Below are 22,707 nucleotides of genomic sequence, written 5' to 3'. Positions count from 1 at the left end.
TGCCTGTCATGTAACAGATGGCTGGATGCAAATATTTATCTCACTAGTAAGGTATACATGGGGGTTGTGCACCAGACTGGGCTGAATCCTGAACTGAATGGGGCCTATTCTGGGGGATCCATGGTTCATCTGAATCAGATGGAGGCAGCCCCGGATTGCTGTGGGTCAGGTGAGGTGACCCAGAGTGATCCAGGAGTGTCAGAGGGTGGGGTGTTGGATGAGCAGAGGCAGGAAGAAGAAGAGGTTGGGTAGCAAGAAGGAGAAGCAGTGAAAAGGCCTAGGAGGAGAGAAGATGGATGTACTGGGCTGACTGTATCTTCCCAGGAGAAGTTAGGGGTGGGGTGCCTTTGGGTGCAGGGTGCAAGCTGCTCCTTCTCAAAGTGGCTTTCCCTCCTGATCTTTCCTGCTGCCATCCCACGCTCTACAGCAGAACCCACACGAACGTCCTTCCCCACATGGAAGCCACTTGTTAAGAAACGACACACTGGACCAAACATCCCTGCTCTCGGCTGGAAGAGGGCAAGGAGACACAGCATCTCCCAAGTGACCTAGAAGCAGCCTGGCATTAAAAACAACAACAACCAGCTACACAAGGAAAATTCTGCTGCCCATGCAAACTCTAACAGATGGCACTTTCGGCTCTCTGGATTCTATGAAATAGGTGAATTCCAAAATCCCAGTTCTTTATTTAAAGCAATCTTTATTGTTGAAGTGTTATCAGTCAGTGGGATCATTATTATTATTATTAATCCAATGCAGCCTTTAAAAAGAGACCCTTACATTTGCGATTTGTGCAGCATCACATTTCAAGGTGTTCCAGAAGCTCAGTTTACTCTTCCATCTTGCTTCTTTCCAGTTAGGCATCATCTTTCTTTCTTCTTTCTTTCTTTCTTTCTTTCTTTCTTTCTTTCTTTCTTTCTTTCTTTCTTTCACAAAGCCTGCTCATTTTCTTGGCAACATTTTCCTGCAAGAAACAATTAAAAGGCTATTGCAATATTCTTTACTCATCTCCTCATCCTTTTCACCTTCCCCTTACTTGGCTTTTGGATTTTGTGGCAGCAAAAAAGCTATTAAATCCAGGTAAGTCATGTTAAAGGCTCTGAGACAGCTCTAGAATTGGTAAACTGTAGATTGTGTAGCCCCAATGCCTGATATCGGGAGAAGAGGGCTCAGAATCAGGCTGGATGAGAAACTGCAGGGACAAAGAGGTGCTGCACCTGGCGTTTGCCCCCCCCCCCCGCCCAGTCCAGCTACCAAGATTGTGCAAGTGGTAAGAAAATCAGTTCTGGGTAGATGGAAATGTGAGTTTCATTTCTTTCAGTTTCTCATTTTTCCAGGTTTAAATTCAGCTCTCCACACTTCCGCAGCAATTTTAAAAACGCGTTGTTGTTTTTTTAATCCTGATAAAAACCTGTCAGCATTTTTGTGTGAATTTCTAATAATAAAGATATTTCTGTATACCTAATGTACACATTTTTGCAGAACTATCTGCCCATTTTATTGTGCATTTTGATCACATGGCCTGGCTCGAGAGTCATGATTAAAATATAGAGGTTATTAAGACATATAAAGAGGTTTTATATGTTTTCATGCATGCCACCCCAATCTCCGAGTGGTGTGAGATTCCTGGGGTTCCAGACGCTTACCTAGGGTTCTTGTTTCCTTCGGAACGAGGCACAGCAGAGACTGTGGTGCCTTTATGATATATAGTTTATTTACACATATACACAACCTGAGCCTACGATGGAGGGGTTCACAGCATGAACACCCTAATAAGTTTGTTTCTCCCATAACTGCAGTCTTGGATTCAAGCAGAAATCAGACATTGTTCTGACTCTCTCTTCAGCTTTTCTTCTAGTTCACATTCCTGCACTCTCTGTTCTCGTCTTTCTAACTACTACAAGTTGAGGGAGGGGCCCCATCAATTTGCCATCTCGCACAGAGCCCCTTTCCTTTGCTCCCCTTAATGGCTCAAAAGTTAAAGGGCAAAGGGACCCCTGACCATTTGGTCCAGTCGTGACCAACTCTGGGGTTGCGGCGCTCATCTCGCTTTATTGGCCGAGGGAGCCGGTGTACATGTGGCCAGGATGACTAAGCCGCTTCTGGCGAACCAGAGCAGCGCACGGAAATGCCATTTACCTTCCCGCCGGAGCTGTACCTATTTATCTAATTGCACTTTGACGTGCTTTCAAACTGCTAGGTTGGCAGGAGCAGGGACCAAGCAACGGGAGCTCACCCCGTCATGGGGATTCAAACTACCGACCCTCTGATTGGCAAGTCCTAGGCTCTGTGGTTTAACCCACAGCGCCACCCGCGTCCAATCATGAAGGTAGCCTGGCTTATATTTCAACACTTGCTTGATCCAGGGGTTATAATGGTCTCGGCATACAGCCTGCTCTCCCCTCCCTCCAAACTCATAACACTATTTTTGAGCTAACGATATTGCCTCTTCCCCCCCACAAACTGTGACATCCACGTGCGATTTCTCACTCATATTTATTGTTACTTTTCCTCTCCTGCCTGCTGGCACAGTTAGCCCCCCTCTTGTGGCTTCTGATTACTGCATTTTCTGGGTGATCACCAGCCAGTTGGGGAACTATACAATGAAACAACATGAAATCACAGTGCGACACAGCCAGTCATGCTTGTTGATGTGATGACATCACTTGAGGGCCAACAAAACTAATTGGCAATGCTTTTTTGAGCAGCACTGCCCAAATGGTGGCCACTTTTGCCTTGAGTAATCAACTGCTCACATCTTGGGCCGATCTACACTCATAGTTTATAACGTTAAGGAAGGATTAAGTTATGCTTTTCATAACGTAGTGGTCACATTACGTTTTGCTTGTAACATTAATAACATGTTATTCAAATGTGACACCAAAGGGTGCTGCAGGGAAACCAGGAACCAGCAGTAATGGAAACTGCATTGCTATGAAGGAACGTTTTTTAATTCACCAGTATGCCCTGTGACATTTTAGAAAGATATATCTAATATTGTTCTAATAACGTTAGAAAGGTCAGTGTAGATCCAGCCCTGCTTTCATATTGGTACAATAGCCAATATACAGCTCTCAGTCATATCTGTACTGATGATCATGTGTGCCTAGCTAAGGAAATTACAATACCTTTTCTTTTTTCTACATTCCCGCATGCATTGGCCCAGTCGTCTACTAGGATGGGAGAAACCAGGTCAGCAAACTTTGGCAGGGGACACACAGATGAGCAACCTGGAAGAGTTTGTTGATAGGGGTCCTTCATAGTGTGATTCCGAAAATACATTTCAACGGTTTGCTCTCTGATTTGCAGAACCAAGAAAAAGAAGAAGAAGGAAAATGTAGCATAAGTTAAATTATAACGAAATGAGGAGTGCTATTCAGGAATGAAATGGAAAGGCCTCGACAGCCACAATTATTCAAGAACAACTAAACCCAGAGTCTGTAATACCACATGGGCAAAAGCAGATCTCAGTCTTGACCTGGGCAATGTATGGCAATTAAAACCTCTCAGTTGTATTGTAATGAGTCTGGGGTTAAACTAAATGTGTTTAGGGGGGGTGGTACCCAGCTATTAAGATTCCTCATAGAAATCCATTTTCAGCTCCTGCCCTCTCCAGCTTCCAAAGTGAAGTGAGCGAGAAGTGCGTGGGTAGAGTTGGTCAGAGCAAGGTGCTGATAAAGCCAACGTTGCAAGTTGGGACAGCTGCATATTCCTGCATTGCAGGGGTTGGACTAGATGACCCTTGGGGTCCCTTCTGACTCTACAATTTTATGATTGTATGACAGGCTCTTTTGGGGTGAGATGCCCTGACATTGATGCACACTCCTAAGGACTCCTGTTTGGTGCTGAGCTTGGTGGCAGATATTTTAGGTTGTCCTTATTTATCTTTATTGCTGCCCGTGTTTTAACCACACCCTGACATTGACGCACACTCCTAAGGACTCCTGTTTGGTGCTGAGCTTGGTGGCAGATATTTTAGGTTGTCCTTATTTATCTTTATTGCTGCCCGTGTTTTAACCACATTAGCCACTAAGAGATTTAAAAATAAATAAATCTGAAAAGCTAGGTAGACAAAATGCCATTGTGATTTTGAGCCCTAGCTTTAAGCCTCGTGCATTTTTGGAGAACAGTCAGTACATGGACAATAATTTTAGAATTTGAATGCACACACATATTTTTTCCCCATTTGCAATGGGAAAAGTTCCAATTGTTGAGGAAACAATAGAATACTTGCCCGTTATCTTCTTGATACAGTTCAAAAAACTGGCACGCTGCATATGGTGGCAGCTTTTCGTTGTAGATATTGAGTGCCATCTGCAAGGCACCAAGTGTAGTGTCGTGCTGTGAAAAATAAACCCAAACATACATCTGTAAACTTTTGTGAATGAAGGCAGCTTCTAAAGGTAACTATTGGTGATATTGCTAATTTGAAACCTTTTCATTAATTGCTAGATGCAGAACACTGTTCAGCAGACTTAAGAATGTATAACATATCTTCTTCCTTCAGCCATTCTCCATCTCTCTCTTCTCTCTCTCTCTCTCACACACACATAGAAATATACAGACTGACAGACAGAATCTAGACAGATATAAAAAAGTTGTGAAAATGCTTTTTTTTTTTAAAGTTTGAAAAATATATAGAATTTGCCATAGCTCAGCAGCACCATCTAGTGTCACATTTGTATAATGCACTTTACAGCACGCTTAAAATGTTTAATTTGCAGCTGTACAGCTGAATCCACAAAGACAGAGAGACAGGCACATTTTCTCATTACCAGTTTCTGACAAGTACATTGAGTCTTAGGCTTGAGAGTGAATAGGATCTCGGGGTTTTAAACTTAAAAGCCAATTTGATGCAGTGCGGAATCCTATACAGATTTAAACTGCTTAATGCTATAATCCTATACCCACGTACCTGGGAGCAAGTCCCAGTGAACTCAGTTCTATCTAGGATTACACAGTAAATTCCAATTGAGATTGATCAGCTGAACTATGCCCACAACTTCAACCAAAGTTTTTAGGGGAAATATACTCACTGCAGAATAGACGAGCATTTTCCTCTTTTCTGAACCTTTAGCAGCCCTGGAAATTTTTTCTAGAATATTTTTCACAAGGAGACCTTAGTAGAAGTGAGATAGTGTTGATATTGATGGAGAGAAAAATACTGCAAAATTACTAAACCTACAGTCTGAATCTCACTTATCTGGCAGTAAGCCCCATTGAATTTACAGAGGAATGACCTCTTGAGTAGTCAAGGTTAGGATTGCCCTGTAACGTGTGAGGTTTCTATACAGAATAGCATAGAAAGGAGCAAAAAAAGAGAATTGATTCAATATAATAATGAATGGCAATAATATCTTAGCCAATTATGCAATCTCCAGCAATTAACAGGGGCACCATCCCGACAAAATTGTCATTGGTCTCTCTATAACCAGGCCTTTGGCTGTTTAAACATTCTATGTCCTTTATAATGTGTTTGTGAGAGGTGGGTTATATTGGTTTGCTTTTGTTATATTATATATTTTGTGTTGTTGCTTTGTATTTTTATCTTGTGAGCTGCTCTGTGCTCTTCGGATGAAGGGCAGTGTTCAAGTTTAATTAATTAATACTTGTTATTCATCGGTCAACAGGAGGGTCTAGCAGATGTTTAAAAGCACATTCCTATACAGTACATGTCTATCAAGAAGTAAGTCCCACTGAGATCAATGGACTCACTCCCAGGTAGGTGTATACAAGGAATGCAGCCTGTTTCTCCAAATTGAAATAAATGGACTTTATCAGTACTTAACTTCAAATCTGATGTGTTTTATAGCTTTGAATTAAAAACTGTCAATAGTTACTAGAATAGTTTTGCTAGATTGTCTTTCTGTTGCCTCTTTCTATTTGAAATGAAAAATCGCCAAGAGTGGCAGCGATGTCCTTATAGCATGGGAAACAAGCACTCAAGTGATTACATATAAATATGATATAATTCCAAATCCAATCATCAATCACTGATAGCATGCAAATAGCAAGTGCCCTGGGTGAGTTGTGAGTCCAATACTGGTGCTATTTTCAACTGTGATTCTCACTGGAATATAGATAGTTATGCCTAGAGATCATGATAATTCAGTGTGTATCTAAATGGACGCTGTACAAGCCCTTATATCTCAGTGAGATCATTAAAATCATTTAGAGGACCGCTGCTAACTGTCCCTTACATTGTTGTTGTTGTTTAGTCGTTTAGTCGTGTCCGACTCTTCGTGACCCCATGGACCAGAGCACGCCAGGCACTCCTGTCTTCCACTGCCTCCCACAGTTTGGTCAAACACATGTTGGAAGCTTCAAGAACACTGTCCAACCATCTCGTCCTCTGTCGTCCCCTTCTCCTTGTGCCCTCAATCTTTCCCAACATCAGCGTCTTTTCCAGGGAGTCTTCTCTTCTCATGAGGTGGCCAAAGTATTGGAGCCTCAGCTTCAGGATCTGTCCTTCCAGTGAGCACTCAGGACTGATTTCCTTCAGAATGGATAGGTTTGATCTTCTTGCAGTCCATGGGACTCTCAAGAGTCTCCTCCAGCACCATAATTCAAAAACATCAATTCTTCGGCGATCAGCCTTCTTTATGGTCCAGCTCTCACTTCCATACATCACTTCTGGGAAAACCATAGCTTTAACTATACGGACCTTTGTCAGCAAGGTGATGTCTCTGCTGTTTAAGATGCTGTTTAGGTTTGTCATTGCTTTTCTCCCAAGAAGCAGTCCCTTACATTACAGGGCTCAACTAGAAGTCAGGGCATTTAACACTGCTGAACCAATGCTGACTCAGAAGGCACCCTCGCTTTTGAGTTTCAGGCTTCTCATGAAGATCTTTTAATGCTGACAGGTCTTTGTAGCTGTTTAATTTTTAGTTTTAGCTGGTCACCTTAGTGATTATCTGCATTTTATTATTTTTTATGGTGTTTTATGTTTTAACGCGGTACACTAGCCAGATATTTTAGGGTAGGGGCATATAGAAATACTTTTATATACAAAACAAAACAAAAACAAAACCCCCCAGCAACAATAAGATGTGATTTTAAATTTCCCATTTTAAGAAAATTACATTTCAAATGTAAACTGTCACAGACTGTTTCATTTTCATCACTACAACATATTTATGTTTCCTGAGCCAATTACAGATTTAGAAAAAATATATATGATACAGTAGTACCTCAAGTTAAGAACTTAATTCGTTCTGGAGGTCAGTTCTTAACCTGAAACAGTTCTTACGCTGAGGTCCCACTTTAGCTAATGGGGCCTCCCGCTGCCGCCGTGCGATTTCTGTTCTCATCCTGAAGCAAAGTTCTTAACCTGAGGTACTATTTCTGGGTTAGCTTGGTCTGTAACCTGAAGCATCTGTAACCTGAAGCATCTGTAACCTGAGGTACCACTGTAATGAGATATTTAGAAATAAATACACTTACTGCAGCATCACGAGTGTGATGAAATAATATAAACATAAGTACTGCAAGGCAACTAAGGCAAAGCTAGAAGGGACATGATCTAACCAAAGGTAAGCACTTTAGGAACACAGCCAATAATTTGAAGGAGGAAGGCACGTGAAATGTCAGTGCAGTGATGGGAGTGCTCATCTAATACAGTGAGATGAAATTCAGGTCAAGCAACACCTGAGTGTTTCCTTTCGTGCCTCAGTTTGTGTGGGTGTTTGATACTACATCATGTTATTTGCACTGAGGTATTAACAGCTGGCACAATCTACTGGGCATACAGGTGATAGATCCGTAAACTGGAAAAGCTGTTTCCAAGTTCCAAATGGTATGTTTTAGCTGCAGTTAAAAGACACTTAATAATTTGCTCACTCAGTTATTTTAAAAACCACATGGCTTTCTAAAAACTGAAATGCATTCTATGTGGGGTGCCCCAGGGCTTGCCTCAGAAGGTGCATCTGGAGCAGAACATGGCAGTTAGGATGCTAACCGGGGCAACCTGTTCAGGAGTGGTTCACCAGGTGGGGCGGAGCCACAGCAATAACTTCCCGGCAACAGTGACGCAATGCCAGTTTGATGCTGGGTCCCTGGTGGGAGTGCCAGTTTGTGTCTCTGCTGGTGCAGCACACATCCCCAATGTTGTTGCTGACTTTGTGTGTGTGTGTGTGTGTGTGTGTGTGTGTGTATTAATATTTTCTTGAAATTTTTATCGAAAAGGTTTCGATGATAAAGAAATAAAGTGATACAAAGAAAAAGAGAAGAAGAAAAATAGGCACAAAAATGTGTAGGAAAATATATATGAATACATACGAAAAAATACCCTAACCCACACATTCTTGTTACTGCCAGGAGGTTATTGCTGTTTCTCCGCCTCACCAGGTGAGCAGCTGTTGGACCTATCATCAACACATAACACCTGTGCTGAGGGATCTACACTGAGGGATCTACCATGGTACTGGGCCAGGTTTAATGTTTTAGTACTGGTCCTTAAGAGCTGGGACCAGGATACCTGGGAGAGTGCTTTATCCTATACAGTGGTACCTTGGGTTACATACGCTTCAGGTTACATACGCTTCAGGTTACAGACTCCGCTAACCCAGAAATATTACCTCAGGTTAAGAACTTTGATTCAGGATGAGAACAGAAATTGTGCTCCGGCGGTGCGGCGGCAGCAGGAGACCCCATTAGCTAAAGTGGTGCTTCAGGTTAAGAACAGTTTCAGGTTAAGAACGGACCTCCGGAACGAATTAAGTACTTAACCCGAGGTACCACTATATATGTGAGTGTTGCAATCATAACGGGAGATGCTTCTTGCATTGTTGCATGCTTCAAGTTGAAATGCAGCTTTTAGTGCAGCAGCCCCAGTATTATGGAATGCCCTTCCAATGGTTATCAGACAGGTGGTGGCGTTTTTGAAATGTTTTCTTAGCGTTATAAACCATGAGTGTAGATCCACCCTATGTATGAACTTAAAACTCCAGACCACTAGACTATTTCATAACCACACTGAAAACCAGATTATTGCACCGCAGTCCACCTCAGCTACTCCTCAAACTGTTCATTTATCATCAAATATTTTTTGCCTGTTTGTCCATTTCCACTTATTTGGAGCCCTCTAGGGCTCGATAGCACCCTGGATTGTCCTAGGAATGGGGTGACTATCCTGTGGCTCTCCAGATGTTTCTGGGATACAAATCCCATAATCCCTGACCTCTAGCTGGTTGACACTGGTTGGAGTTGGAGGGCAGCAACATCTGGAGGGCCACCAGTTATCCCCCCCCCCCCGTCCCAGAGCCTGCATCCTACAACTGGGGAGGCAAGGATGAGTTATAAGCCCAGCATATGCCACAATAAAACAGCAGAAACAAAAGAAACATGTGCTCTTCAATACACTGCTCCATCAGTTAAGATTCTCCATCACTGATTAAAATTGGCTTGCACTGATTAACCCACTAAGGCTTTTTGTTAAGTAAGGTACCAGTTACACCAGTTAAGAGCACCCACGCCCTAAGGCCTGTCTTGTTTCAGTTAGAGTGTGATGCAAAGCAAGAGAAGTCGATCACGGTGCCTCAGTGAAAGGGTCTTGGTTACCTCCTTGCAGCCGTGCCTTCTCTTCTCTTTTGTAAATCCCAAATAAGGATGACAAGGATAACACGGTCAGCTCAGCCAGTTTTGCCCTCACCTCTTTAGCAGCCCACGCAGGAAGTGTCAAGTTGTGAATAGACTGCAATAGAAAGAAGAACATTACTCTTATTTTTGTTTTTTTTTAAAATAATTTTTATTAATTTTCATAAACAAAAAACACACAAATAAAAACATTCATAAACAACACATGACTTCCCCATGCCTCCCCTTCACTGCACCCTTGTTTCAATTTTTTTTAGCAATCCTTCATTCCATTTCTATATTTAATTTCCCTCAAGATTCTCTTAACTTAAATATTTACAGCTATAATTCTCTGTTTCTTACCCCTTGACATTTTATCAGTCTGAGATTTTGCAACAGTTCTTAAGATATATTTTAAATTTTTTCCAGTCCTCTTCCACTGTCTCTCTCCTCTGATCATTACTCTTATTTTTGAAATACCTCATTTTGCAGCTCTGTTTTTCATTGCCATGTTGGGCCGTTGTTTCTTTGTGTGTGTGTGTGTGTGTGTTGTTTCAGGAAGTGCAAATTGCGTAAATTCAGATTAAAATTCAGACTGAACTATTTTGTCACCCATCTCTACCTCTGGGCTCCTGCCATCAATGTCACACTTGGATTTGCTTTCTGACTCTGGCAGGACCCCAGGATCCCTCTGAGTAGTAAATCACAGTACGGATTCTACCTTGCTCTCCTGCGCACCAAAACCATGCCGCAAAAAGCTGTTGCAAGCTACATGGTTGATATAGCCCCTGTTCATAGATGGAATAAAAACTAGTAAGGCTCTGGAAGGCTCAAATTTGGGAGTCTGGAAACAAGGCCTGGCAACTTTATTCTCTGTACCTACTAAGGAAACTTGAAGGCAGAGAGAACGACGAGTCTAATGCCATCATGTCTGAACAGAAGTGTTCAGGCAGGATCAGGTGATTTGAAGAGCCAATACAGATCTATCTGGCTTTATATTTTTGCTGTCTCTGGCCTTGATTTTAAGTCTGAGCAAATTTTCATTCAGTTCACATTGAGGTGCCTGTTGAGACCTGTTGAGATGTAATGCCAAATGTCTATTGAGATGTAATGCCCTTATACAGTGGTGCCTCGGGATGCGAACGGGATCTGTTCCGGAGCCCTGTTCGCATCCTGAATGGAATGTAAGACGCAACGGCGCGTCTGCGTATGCGCGGGTCGCATTTTGCCGCTTCCGCGCATGTGCGTGATGTCATTTTGAGCGTCTGTGCATGCGCGAGCGGCAAAACCCAAAAGCGCTCAACCTGAAGCACATTCCACTCGAGGTATGACGGTAATAAGACTCAAGCTCATACAATCTCTCCTTCACCTCCCTGCTGTCTTTTCAACAAGATAGCAACTTCAGGTCTTGGTTCAATGTCAAACCATAGCTTGCCATTTTATCTGCAAAGGCAAACTATGGTTTATGCTTGTCTGCTAAATCAGGGATGGGAAATCTGTGACCTACCAGTTATGGCTGAACTCCAGCTCACATTAGGAAAGATGTAGATCAGCAACACATGGGTGTGTGTGCACAGATTATCCTGTTCCAAACCATGGTTTACTGTTACATCTGAATAGCCCCAGTACTTTCTCTGGAAATCCTGCCTTTATCTGAGCAAATATTCTAATGAGTTGCAAAAATATCCACCTTCTCATCACTTTTCTTTTTTTAAAAAAAAATATTTATTCCAGTTTTAAAGGTTACAAAAAGAAAACACCAAATTAAGCAAGAAAAAACAAAACAATACATCACAATAGATAAAAACAAACAAACCAAAAAAACCACAGAAAAATACAAACAATTAAGAAAAAAAACACCAAATCAAACCTTCCCATAACTTATTTTTCATTTGCTTGTTTCCTTGACCTCCTCACACCTCCTTTTTTGTATTCTAGTTCAGTTAGATATTTCAGCAAATCCTTTCCATCTTTGTTTTTATCCTAATAATTTATCTTAATATACTGTAATTTTACATTCTCTTCTTTCACCAATTAACAATCCATTTTTACTTAGTCCTTTATAACATTTCTGCTAAAACCACATAACTTCATTCCAACATCCTTCTAACATTCCTCTTCTCATCACTTTTCTAAGCCAAATAAAATTTACGTGTAGACAAAACATTCCATATTTTCTTTAACTATTATGCACTTGTATAGGAACACCTTCACTCCTTTTAATTTTCTTAGGTGCCACTGAATAATTAATTATTAGTCAGGGTTTTCTCCCTGTCTGATGGGAGAACTCAATAAAACTGTAAAGATTTTTTTAAAAAGAGAAAAATACCTCACAGAATAAAGTATCCTGTACATGCCAGATTTTGAAGTTGACCAAATTGGTGAGATCTTGAGGATCATATCCTGAATATAAACCTATGGTTTTTATAAATTCCTGAAAAGAAATGAGAACACGAATACTTCAGATGCAAATCAGACACCAAGATCTTCTAATATTTTCATCGCACAGGTTATGATTCTGCACACTGCTAAGCATGGATAGGTATGTGGAATGTAGTGACTTGCCACTTAAGATTTCATAGGCTGCAGTTCTCCATATAGGTAAGTCACATTAATATCCATTTTATGTATTATTACACTCTGTGTGGAGGATTGTAGCCATAGGCTCTGCACTAACACTGTGGCTTGTTTCAGTTGATCATACCTTGGCTTAATAACTAGCTGAGATATAAACTTAGCCTCGTGCCTGGGTACACAGCAGTTTCCTTATTCCCTTTAAAGTACACCACAATTTATCCCAGAATTAACCCTAGTTTAATTAACCATAGTTCTCATTCCATCCAAAGTGGATAAACAGGAAATGCAGGATCTTAAACCAACTTCAAGCATGTTTTAAGACAGAGTTGCCATATTTCAAAAAGTGAAAATCCAGACACAAAAGCTCTTGACCATTTTGGGGGAAAGTTGTTGAGCTTTTTTTGGCAAAATCGCACTGTTGACATGAGACATGGGTTGCCATATGTATGGATTTTCCTGGACATTTTCTAATCTCTGCCCAGACACTGTTTCCAACTGCAGTATTCTGGGTATGTCTGGAAGATTCTGGATGTATGGCAACCCTAGTTTGTGATCCTGGCTTGTTCCAAACTTTCTAAACATTAATTTCTCAGTTTGGAATAATTAAGGGATTATAGTTGACTGAAGATTTCCTGGTTAACACAGGAAGGAAGAGGTGGCATCTGAACACAATGTGTGGGCAAATTACTCATCTGAACTGATAATCTGAACTGGGCCTGTGTTTATTGTTCGGTATGCATAGGTCTTTGCATATAGAAATACTACATGTTTTAAGTAAGCTAGTTTTGATACATTGAGGTTAATCTAACAGCAATGCAATTACCCACTAAAGTTTGAAATGTCTGGACCCTAGGCTGTAGTGGAAATATTACTGACACAATACCCATCCCCAATCCTGCACAAAGTACCTTGTATGGTTGAATTTTGGCCTGGAATTCACTTGATTTCATCGTTTCCTTCAGAAGTTCCAGGTAGCGTGGACAATTTAAAATTGGATAACGTAATTTCTGAAACAAAAACGGCACTGCTTGTAACCATAGCTGTCAACTTACAGATTTGAAAATAAGGGACCAGCAGCCTCGAAAATAAGGGATCAGCAGCCAAAATAAGGGATTTTAGTCAATCAGCTGAAATACGAAGTTAAAAGGGACCAGATAATTTGGAAGAGCAGCGCCGGTTTTTAACCCTTCGTTTCCAGAGGCTGCTGCTCAAGACACCAGCTGATGAAACACTGCAATTAAATAACTACAAGCAGCAACCACTTTTCGCGCAAAACGAAGTCCAAGCTATGAAGATACTGCTGCAGTTCTGTATCTTTTCTCTCGTGCTCCATCTGCAGCTCTCAGTTCCATCAGGCAGGGCGGGAGGAAGGGGGGGGGGGAATAGAGCCCGAAGTAAACCCACAGATCAGACCATCTATGGTAGTCTACCACTACAAATCTATGGGAGAAGTACTTGCGGTCCTTCCTCCGCTTCCCCCTCTATGGTTAGCCCTTGGAACAGCTGCCCGCGCCTCCTCCTCTGCCTCCTCCTCCTCTCTCTGAACTGTTTTCTCTATGGTTGCCCTTGCTCTCCTCTCAAGGCTCCTCAGTCCCGGCGGGGAGGGACTCCCGGGGGCCGAGGCTGGTGAGAGGAGGCTGGAGGGGGGCGGGCTGGGCAGCCAAGCAACACAGTTGGAGCCTCCCTCCTCCCTGGCCGGCAGGGAAGAAGGGAGAGAAGCTGCTTCCTTTGAAAACCGGGAAATTTAAGGGACAGCATCAATAAGGGACAGCAGCGGGACACAGTGCTGGGATAAGGGACTTTCCCACCAAATAAGGGACGGTTGACAGCTATGCTTGTAACTGCCTTCTGTCTCACTTCAAGCTCCTCAGCTGGGTTTTTGTAGAGTGCTTATCTCTATGTAGGATTGATGTTTGTCACAATGACACCATTTCTGAATTATACCTGTTTCATAACCTGCAGGGGTTCATTGGCTTGAAGTCACATGATTTAGTGATCTCGCCATCCATACACATACAGTAAGCCCCACTGAACTCAATAGGACCTGCTTCAAAATAGACATGCTGTTAATATACTAACAGAATAAAGTGAATATGATCACTGAGATATTTTCTGGTTGTCAGAATGATGTATTGTAACATTGGTCTTGCTTTGAGAACAGACTTGCTTTTTTGTTTTGTGTTTTTTTGTTTAGCCTAATAAGTTTCCCCCCTAAAATAAATGTTTACTTATTTTTAACATACAGGAAAATAAGATACATTTTGTCATGAACCATATAAAAAGGAAAGCAAAATCTAATTACAACAAATATAGTTTGGATTAGAGTTAACTCTCTGGGCAGGCACATATTAAACATCTTCATTAGGGGATTTACTCAGGTAAATACATCAGATAAACATCTGAATCATTTTATTTTATTTTATTTTATTCTGTTTTCTATCTCTGGGCATAGGGTTGCCAAAACTGAAAACACTATAAAGGGGATTGGAACCCCTGTAGAACTAAAATTATCCAAATCTGTTTAGAAACTCCATATTGAGACCTTCCATGTTCCTGTATATTAACGTACATTGCACAACCATGCCATACCAAAATAAAATCATCTTTCTTATTTTGGCCTCTAAGCACTCTTAATTTGAATGTCATTTCCCTCTGGTAACAATATCCCATACCAGTAAACCAGGTTCACTCATATCAAGTCCCTGCAGAGTTTTGCAGTTGTGAATTGCAAATAAGAAAGTGCCCAACTAATTCCTTAATGTACATAGCAGTGTATTCCTCAGTGAATAAAGGAGATATTGCCTGTTGTGGAGGAGGTGTCACTTGGCGCCTTATAATAGTTCAAGTTTAATGGAATGCTATATCCCCAAAGCATTTAACCTATGAGCATTCCCACCATAAATGCGAGTATGTCCCAAGGGCTTGGTGTCCTGGTGAGGAATTAGAGCTCATGTCAGACAGTCTGTGTGGCGTTAAGGAGCGTCTATGAATCAAGGAGTTGAGCCTAAGAAGTTTTGTTCCTTTTTCTATCCTCCCAACATCTGGTACAAACATTGCAGGCCAGAATCCAGAAATGAGTGGAAGACAGATGAGAGAAGGTGGGGAAGAGATGATCAAAATTCTTACTTCTTATCCCTCAAAATGTGTGCTATATTATTCTTGCTTTTCCAGCTTTGGGAATGGCTGCTCAGTGTGGTATCAAGACTGCAGCTTGTTTCTGTTTGGCAGGGAAGCATCCTCAGAGTCAAGCTAAATTAATATCCAGTGTTCTCTCTCGAATAATGAGTAATGCAGCGTGTGGGGAGTTGCACCACCTCAGCCTTCACAAAACTCCCTCACCCACCACTTAGTGAAAAGAGGAACCTCTCGCATTGGTATCAATGGGAGTTTCCGCCCTCAAAAAGATAAAAAAGAAAGCTAAATGGCTGTGTGTGAGGAATGTTGTCAGAACTGTGAGCTTGGGCATGGGGTGGTTTCACCTCAACGCCCCACACCCTGCATTGCCTGACACAAGGGAGTTTTGGTGAGGAGATTTTGAGGGGAGAGTTAAGTTCTGAGAGAACTGAGAGAGAAAGAACATCAGCCATTTGCCCTTGCATCACATTTCCTGAGCAGCAGCTCCATAGTGAAAGCAATTGAGGCCAGGCTTCCTCAACCTAGGCCCTTCAGATGTTTTAAGACTACAATTCCCAGCATCCTCGACCACTGGTCCTGCTAGCTAGGGACCATGGGAGTTGTAGGCCAAAAACATCTGGAGGGCCGAGGTTGAGGAAGCCTGCTTGAGGCCTACAGTTCAGCGCAGCACAGATTATGTGACCAGGAATAGGTCTAAGAGATTCACTTGTGGATAACTGCCAGTTGTTAGACCCCACATGACTGGTGTAGTAGCTCTTGCCCAACTAAACTGCAGCAGCATGCAACCAACAGGCATCAAAATGAGAACTAATTATTCCTGGCTCTCCTGTTACTTGACAGATGATGATTACGATGACGACTGATGAAACTCTCTTGGTTCGCCCTGGGAAATAACCTGCCTATCGTGATACTGCTGGGAATGGGTTGTAAGGGAGAACCCAACAAAAGGTTTTGAGGAAACAATTTGAGACTTGCAAGGGAGACTTGTTTCCATTGTGCCTTTAAGAAAACTCTTTCCAAATGTCCTTTAGTCTCCAAAGCTACAAAAACCTTAAAGCAAGAAAAGATACTGCGTGCTTTTTGTCGCACCATACAGTGTGGCCTAAGATACTGCTCGGATCTTTGCCAAAGCTCCTTGCAGCTCTGAAACATCTCAGTATATTTTGCTGCTTGCGAAAGTCCAGTCGGTGCTACTGTTGTATGAAAAAAATATAATAGTAATAGACAGAAAGCTTTATATAGCTTTATATACAACAAGCTGTAGCATTATCCTTTCATGAAAACAGTACAGTGGATACAGAGTTGTCTGGTTTTGATGTACACATTTAAATCAGAGTTGGAATTGGCCCTGATAACAGCTACAACATCACACCAGCTGCAACACAGCCAACTGTCCCTAGAATCATAGAATCATAGAGTTGGAAGAGACCACAAGGGCCATCAAGTCCAACCCCCTGCCAAGCAGGAAAAAACCCCCTGCATGAGGACAAGACAGTTCGCTATGTCAGAACTAGAAGTCAAGGAATCAACTCATCCTCAAAGAGAGCTTGGCCCCCAAATCCTAAATTCAAATGCTGTTTCCCTCAGCAGAAAGTAAGGCGGGGCTATAAATAAATGAGCTACAAATGGTAATGTGCTTCTTCTATATGTTGCAGAATCTCTGATTAAGGGAAATGATTATTTTAAATGAACATTTGCATACACTTCCTTCTCGGTATACTGTATTAGGTTTCTTAGGAAGAGCCTGGAAGGCAGACAAAATTGGTTATGACTCTGGTACTCACCGGATTTCTTTCCTTTGGTACAACATGCACTGTGATAGGTTGCCACAGGATTTTAGGATTCCAGATTTGATCACCCGTAGGAGGGTACATACCAGCAAGATTCGCTTGAGCACTCATAATGGTTCGATCACTTTCGGTACTCTGGATCAAAATCTAGAAAGGGTTAAGGGAGTGTGTCAAGACCCAGGATCTGGACTCAGAAACCTCTTCATTAGAAGTGGGAGGGTGTCATGGGATCTGAGGGCATCTCAGCTTGGTAGCCTTTGAGGGACCCTCTCTAGCAGAGGCCTCTACTGATGAAGAGGAATAAGTGTATAAGGACTGTGCTTCATCTGTTGCCAACCCAAAGGAATGTCTCCCTTCGAATATCATCAGATACCAGAAGCTTGGGATGCGGGTAGCGCTATGGGTTAAACCACAGAGCCTAGAACTTGCTGATCAGAAGCTCGGCTGTTCGAATCCCCGCAACAGGGTGAGCTCCCGTTGTTTGGTCCCTGCTCCTGCCCACCTAGCAGTTCGAAAGCACGTCAAAATGCAAGTAGATAAATAGGTACCGCCCAGGTGGGAAGGTAAATGGCATTTCCGTGCGCTGCTCTGGTTCGCCAGAAGCGGCTTAGTCATGCTGGCCACATGACCCGGAAGCTGTACGCCGGCTCCCTTGGCCAATAAAGCGAGACGAGCGCCACAACCCCAGAGTCGGTCACGACTGGACCAAATGGTCAGGGGTCCCTCTACCTCTACTACCAGAAGCTTTACTCCAGAAATTTCCTTTATGCTACACCCAGAAGTGGCAACCGTTGCTGGAGGAGACTTATTAGCACCACTGGAATGTTTGATGAATAATATCAAAACATCCCTTGGGTTTTCTCAGAATCTGATGTTGTTATGAGCCACACCAATCTCTTTCTTGAAAATTCCCTTACCCACCTCTTCTCGTTTATATTCAGCACTCAGGAAGTTTGAGTACCTCTTCTTTATGTATTTTCCAAGTTCATACTGCTGCTGCATTCCAATCTGTGGGAGCAACAATAGATACATGATTTCCTATTGAAGCCAGAGTTCGGTCTTATGGCTTTTCCAGCCCTTGTGGAAAGCCAAGCATTACCCACCCCGGCTGCTTTCCTAGGGAATGATTGAAGAAATGTGACAAAAATGATCAGAGGCTGGAGAGGATCAGTTTTCCATGCAGGTGGATCCACCATGTGACCCTTTTGCTCTTAATATTAAACATTTCAGAGCAGGGGTAGGGAACTGCTTTCTGCCAGAGTGCCAGATCCAAACATAGCAATTCCTCCACGGGCCAGGTCATTGTTTCCCAAACTAGGATCTCTGGCTGTTTTTGACTACGATTCCTATCATCCCTGAGCAACGGTCTTGCTAGCTAGGGATGATGGGAGTTGTAGTCCAAAAACAGCTGGAGATCCAAGTTTGGGGAACACTGGGCCAGGCTGGCAAATGGTAGGGCTGCCCACTTGTCAAGCACGTGACATCAGATGTGAAGAAGTTAAAGCCACAGCTGCAGATGTGACACTGGGAGTGTGCTCTTGATTGTTCCTTTGGAGCCACAGTTGATCCTTTGGTGCCATTTGAATTTGGTGCCTCTCCCTGTTGCACTGCGGTTGGCAGGAATTGGATACGCTTGGAGTGAGCAAGAGCTCCTGCGTATCTGATTCCAGTTGAAAGCAGCATGACAAGGTAAGGTGCCATGTACAAGCGGCACCCAAACTAAAGCTATGGCTGGAAATGAACAGTTGGCAGTTCACTCCTGGTAGTCCTTTGATTCAACTTCACATGGGATGTGGCTGCAAAGGATTGGTCGGGATTGTGCTCCTGATGATTCTTTTGCAACCATGGCTCAACCTTTGGCACTGTTTAAATCTGGTGCCTTTCTCTGTTGGGTTGAATTTGAAAGGGATTTGATACACTTGAGAGGGAATGAGGTTTTGTGTGCATCTGATTCCTGTCCAAAACATGGCATGAGGTGATTGACAGGTTGGTGCAGCTGGGTTGAAATGGTCTTGCAGGCCTAATCAAGCCCATAGCCGGAAGGTTCTCGACTGCTATATCACAGACCCATTGCCGCTTTTTTTAGAGCTGTGCACCATATTCACCCGAGTTCCAAGTCCTGAGCCAAATCAGGCACATTCAGAGGGATTTGGGTGTTGGATAAGTCAAGTGGAGACAAGCACTGATCTCTACGGGTCAGGTTAGAGGGCCCACAGCAATCTGTAACTATCAGAGGGTGGGGGATCATGTCTCTTAGAGCTGGAATGAAATTTTGTACAAATTCCAAATTCCAGAAGTCTACTTCTTGAAAATTTTCAAACCAAACCTTATGAAAAGCCAACAAACCTTAGTCAGTTGTCCAAATCCCTGTGGCCAGGCACTTTCATTGTGTAGGCTGTTAGGATAGACTTCAATAGGGCTTCTGTCACCATGCCGATAAATCTAGTAAAAGAGGGTGAACAATGCTAAAGTAAAATAGTCTAATACGGTAATTATGATAGAAATGGGGGGGGGGGGCTCAGCAAGCACCAAAACATAACTTCACTTGGGGGCTAGATATTAATAATATATTATGCCAGTGGCAAACTAGGAAAGGCTGTGAGGTAAATAATTTATTCAAGTCTGTTCAGCCAATACAATTTTAGCCTTCCAATTTACTTTCAGCAACTTGATGAGAAGGATCACCAGAATTTAACTTGGATGGCTCGCAAGCTCCTTTGTAATCTCAGTGATATGTAGCAGTAGCAGTCAGATGGTAAGATGGCATCACTCACCTGACCTCACTTTGCCCATGTTCCTACAGCTCACTGGGAGGTAGAGGAGGAGATGAAGCTGGTGCGATGCAAACACACCAGCAGAGCCATTCTGGGCCTCCTGCCAACGCGTTTGCACCCTGCCACCCTTTTGATCTACTTGCCGGTAAGCAGAAGCAACATGGGCGGCAGGAGATCAGGTGAGTGCTACCACACAGCTGACCACTACTGTAAAGCAGTTATGGGGAGTGGGCAAAATGAGAGAAAGAAAACGAACATCTCCAGACAATCAAAGTTACCTTGAAAGCTGCTCCGAGCATGTGATCATTGATCTCTACAAAGCCAATATTAGGGGGTTCCCCTCCCCACCACCTGCCTTCTTCCACAGAACTCAGGTCCTGGGGCATGTGGGTGGGAGTCAGCAGTGGTAGCCTACCCCGCTTCCTCCTGAACCACTTAACCATTCCCCTCTATCGGAGGACGGAGTTGTGTATGTCCTTCAGCTCGCTGTGCTACCCTTAAGTTAGCCTGCCTTCCTCAGGTGTGGTGAAGAACACTGTCCCAACACTAGTATTAAATAAAAATAAACTTCCAAGCCAGTCAGCTTCTGCCTGTGGAATGGGGTGGTGGGACAGGACCGACTTGTTCTCAGACAGCAAAACGCCTTGGGCTGGTCCTGCTTTGGAAAGGGATGTGGAAGTAATATATCACCTTGTCCTTATCTGCTCAGCACTATTTGCTCGTTCTGTTAATGGGGTTTGTTTGTAAAATGCTGGAAGTTCAAGTTCTTCTGCTTCCATGGAACACGCCTATCTATCCACTCCAGCCAAATCCACCTTGCGCTTCAAACCAGCTTCAAAGGCACCAGTACCGTGCAATTTCAGAGATTTCTTACTATTGCCTCTACCGTATACATTGCCCATAAAATAATAAGGGATGTTATGGGAATCCTCTAATGGGGAAAGCGCAAAGCATTGTTTTGCTGGATAATCAGACCGAAGCAAATTGTTTCCCAAAGCATAAAATTGGGGTCTGAACTGAATCGTTACTGCATGTGTATACCCATTGTCTACTTTCTCCAAAAAGTCAATATCCCTCTGAATATCAGTTCTGAGGTCTCATGAGCAGGAAAGGGCTATTGCAGTCATCTCCCTCCTTCCATAGGCATCAAGTTGGTCATTGTGGTGACACACTAGACTGGTCTTTGGTCCTATCCAGCAAGCCTCTTATGTCTTTATGACTTCAGCTGGTTGAATAGTATGTTTTATCCCTTCTATTAGGATGCTGTCCTATGCTCACCTTGTAAAACTATATCTATTTACCTGTAGGCTGTGATTATCCTCCCTTTGAACCTCATGTATCTGATAGAGCAGTATCTTAATGGCAGCAATCTAAAATGGCTGCTCTTTGGAGTTTGTTTATAGATGAGCTCATTACACTTGAAGGCCAGGAAGCATTTCAATTGTTATTTTATATTCTTTAACATTCTGATGCATGTTACATCTCTAAAAGCTATAGGCGGACTGCATGTTCTTTACTAAAGAGGCATAAGCTCCCTCATTAAACACATTTGCATCTTAAAATAATTCAAGCGACCGGCGGAATGTGTTAGCATCAGTTTTTAATTTATAGTGTACAGTATTACTGAACGGTGGCCCTCTAGCTGTTGTTGGACTAAAACTCCCATCAGCCCCAGGCAGCATGGCCACTGGTCAAGAATGATGGAAGCTGTGATCCTGCAACATCTGGAGAGCCACAGGTTCCCCCACTCCTGTAAATATAAGGTAAAGGTAAAGGGACCCCTGACCATTAGGTCCAGTCGTGGCCGACTCTGGGGTTGTGGCGCTCATCTCACTTTACTGGCCAAGGGAGCTGGCGTACAGCTTCCGGGTCATGTGGCCAGCATGACTAAGCCACTTCTGGCGAACCAGAGCAGCGCACGGAAACGCCGTTTACCTTCCCCCCGGAGCGGTACCTATTTATCTACGTGCACTTTGACGTGCTTTCGAACTGCTAGATTGGCAGGAGCAGGGACCGAGCAACGGGAGCTCACCCCGTCCCGGGGATTCAAACCGCTGATCTTCTGATCAGCAAGTCCTAGGCTCTGTGGTCTGACCCACAGCGCCACCCACGCCCCTTCTGTAAATATAGGAGAGAGGAAAACCATGTACTACCCACCATTGAAAGTCTAGTTAATTCATGAAACCTTTGGAGAGCGGTACACCAAGGGTGGGCTCCAACTAAGTTTAGACACACTGAAATGAATGGACAAGTTAGTCATATCAATTACTTTAAATGGGTCTTCTCTGAGTAGAACTAAAATTGGACACAGCCCCAAGAATTTCGCCTTGAAGAACCCACAAACCAAATGCATAGTAGTAACGAAATATTTGCTTTCCTTTACTTACTAAGAGCACAAACACCAGCTCGCGACCCGATGCAGACTGAAGGAGGAGGGAACCAATGAAGCCAAGAGAGAAGAAATAGAAACACTTGGAGTTTCTCGCTGGATTTGTTTCTCCCATCCTGGCAGCAGACATGCAAAAGCTTTGCCTTTCCTGCATCTGCTTTTTAAAGAACTCAAATGGGTGGACACATCATTGGCATTTGCAGGATGATGTGGCAATAAGATGACAACAGACGTATTTCTTAATCGAGCTTCTTTCGAAAAGCTGCAGTGTGAGTCCCAAGGAACGAGGATAAACAAGGGAGGAGGGGCGAAAGCTTTTTCTCTAGAAGCATTTGGTTCAAGATGGTATTTCTATATTGTGCTGCCAAAGGCAGAATCCCACACCTTTCTCCTCCCCTCACATCATGTAGGAGTGTGTGTGTGTGTGTGTGTGTGTGTGTGTGTATTTGTATATGGTACAGAGCAGAAG

General features: G+C 43.0%; 1 protein-coding gene across 1 annotated transcript; it reads right to left on the bottom strand.

Moving 5' to 3' along the window:
* Positions 1-680: 680 nt before the first annotated feature.
* LOC309353145 (prostatic acid phosphatase-like) lies at positions 681-22,463 on the bottom strand. The gene is made up of 11 exons (XM_081882301.1): positions 22,237-22,463; positions 19,422-19,517; positions 17,997-18,083; positions 17,070-17,222; positions 13,059-13,157; positions 11,903-12,007; positions 9,559-9,691; positions 5,037-5,119; positions 4,231-4,341; positions 3,129-3,294; positions 681-964 (listed from the first exon to the last, which is right to left on the bottom strand). The coding sequence occupies exons 1-11, from the start codon at positions 22,390-22,392 to the stop codon at positions 930-932; spliced, it is 1,224 nt and encodes a 407-aa protein (XP_081738427.1). The 5' UTR covers positions 22,393-22,463; the 3' UTR covers positions 681-929.
* Positions 22,464-22,707: the final 244 nt, after the last annotated feature.

Source organism: Podarcis erhardii, assembly GCF_964252035.2.
Source record: "Podarcis erhardii genome assembly, chromosome: 12".
NCBI classification, from domain to species: Eukaryota; Metazoa; Chordata; class Lepidosauria; order Squamata; family Lacertidae; genus Podarcis; species Podarcis erhardii.
This window is presented reverse-complemented; position numbering and strand designations above follow the sequence as displayed.

Coding starts and splice junctions, on each gene's coding strand:
- LOC309353145 (XM_081882301.1), bottom strand. CDS start 22,392: ATGCAGGAAAGGCAAAGCTTTTGCATGTCTGCTGCCAGGATGGGAGAA. Junction 5,120..9,558: donor GAAGGCACGGCTGCAAGGAG/GTAACCAAGACC, acceptor ACTTCTACTAAG/GTCTCCTTGTGAAAAATATT. Junction 3,295..4,230: donor ATCAAGAAGATAACGGGCAA/GTATTCTATTGT, acceptor CAAATCAGAGAG/CAAACCGTTGAAATGTATTT.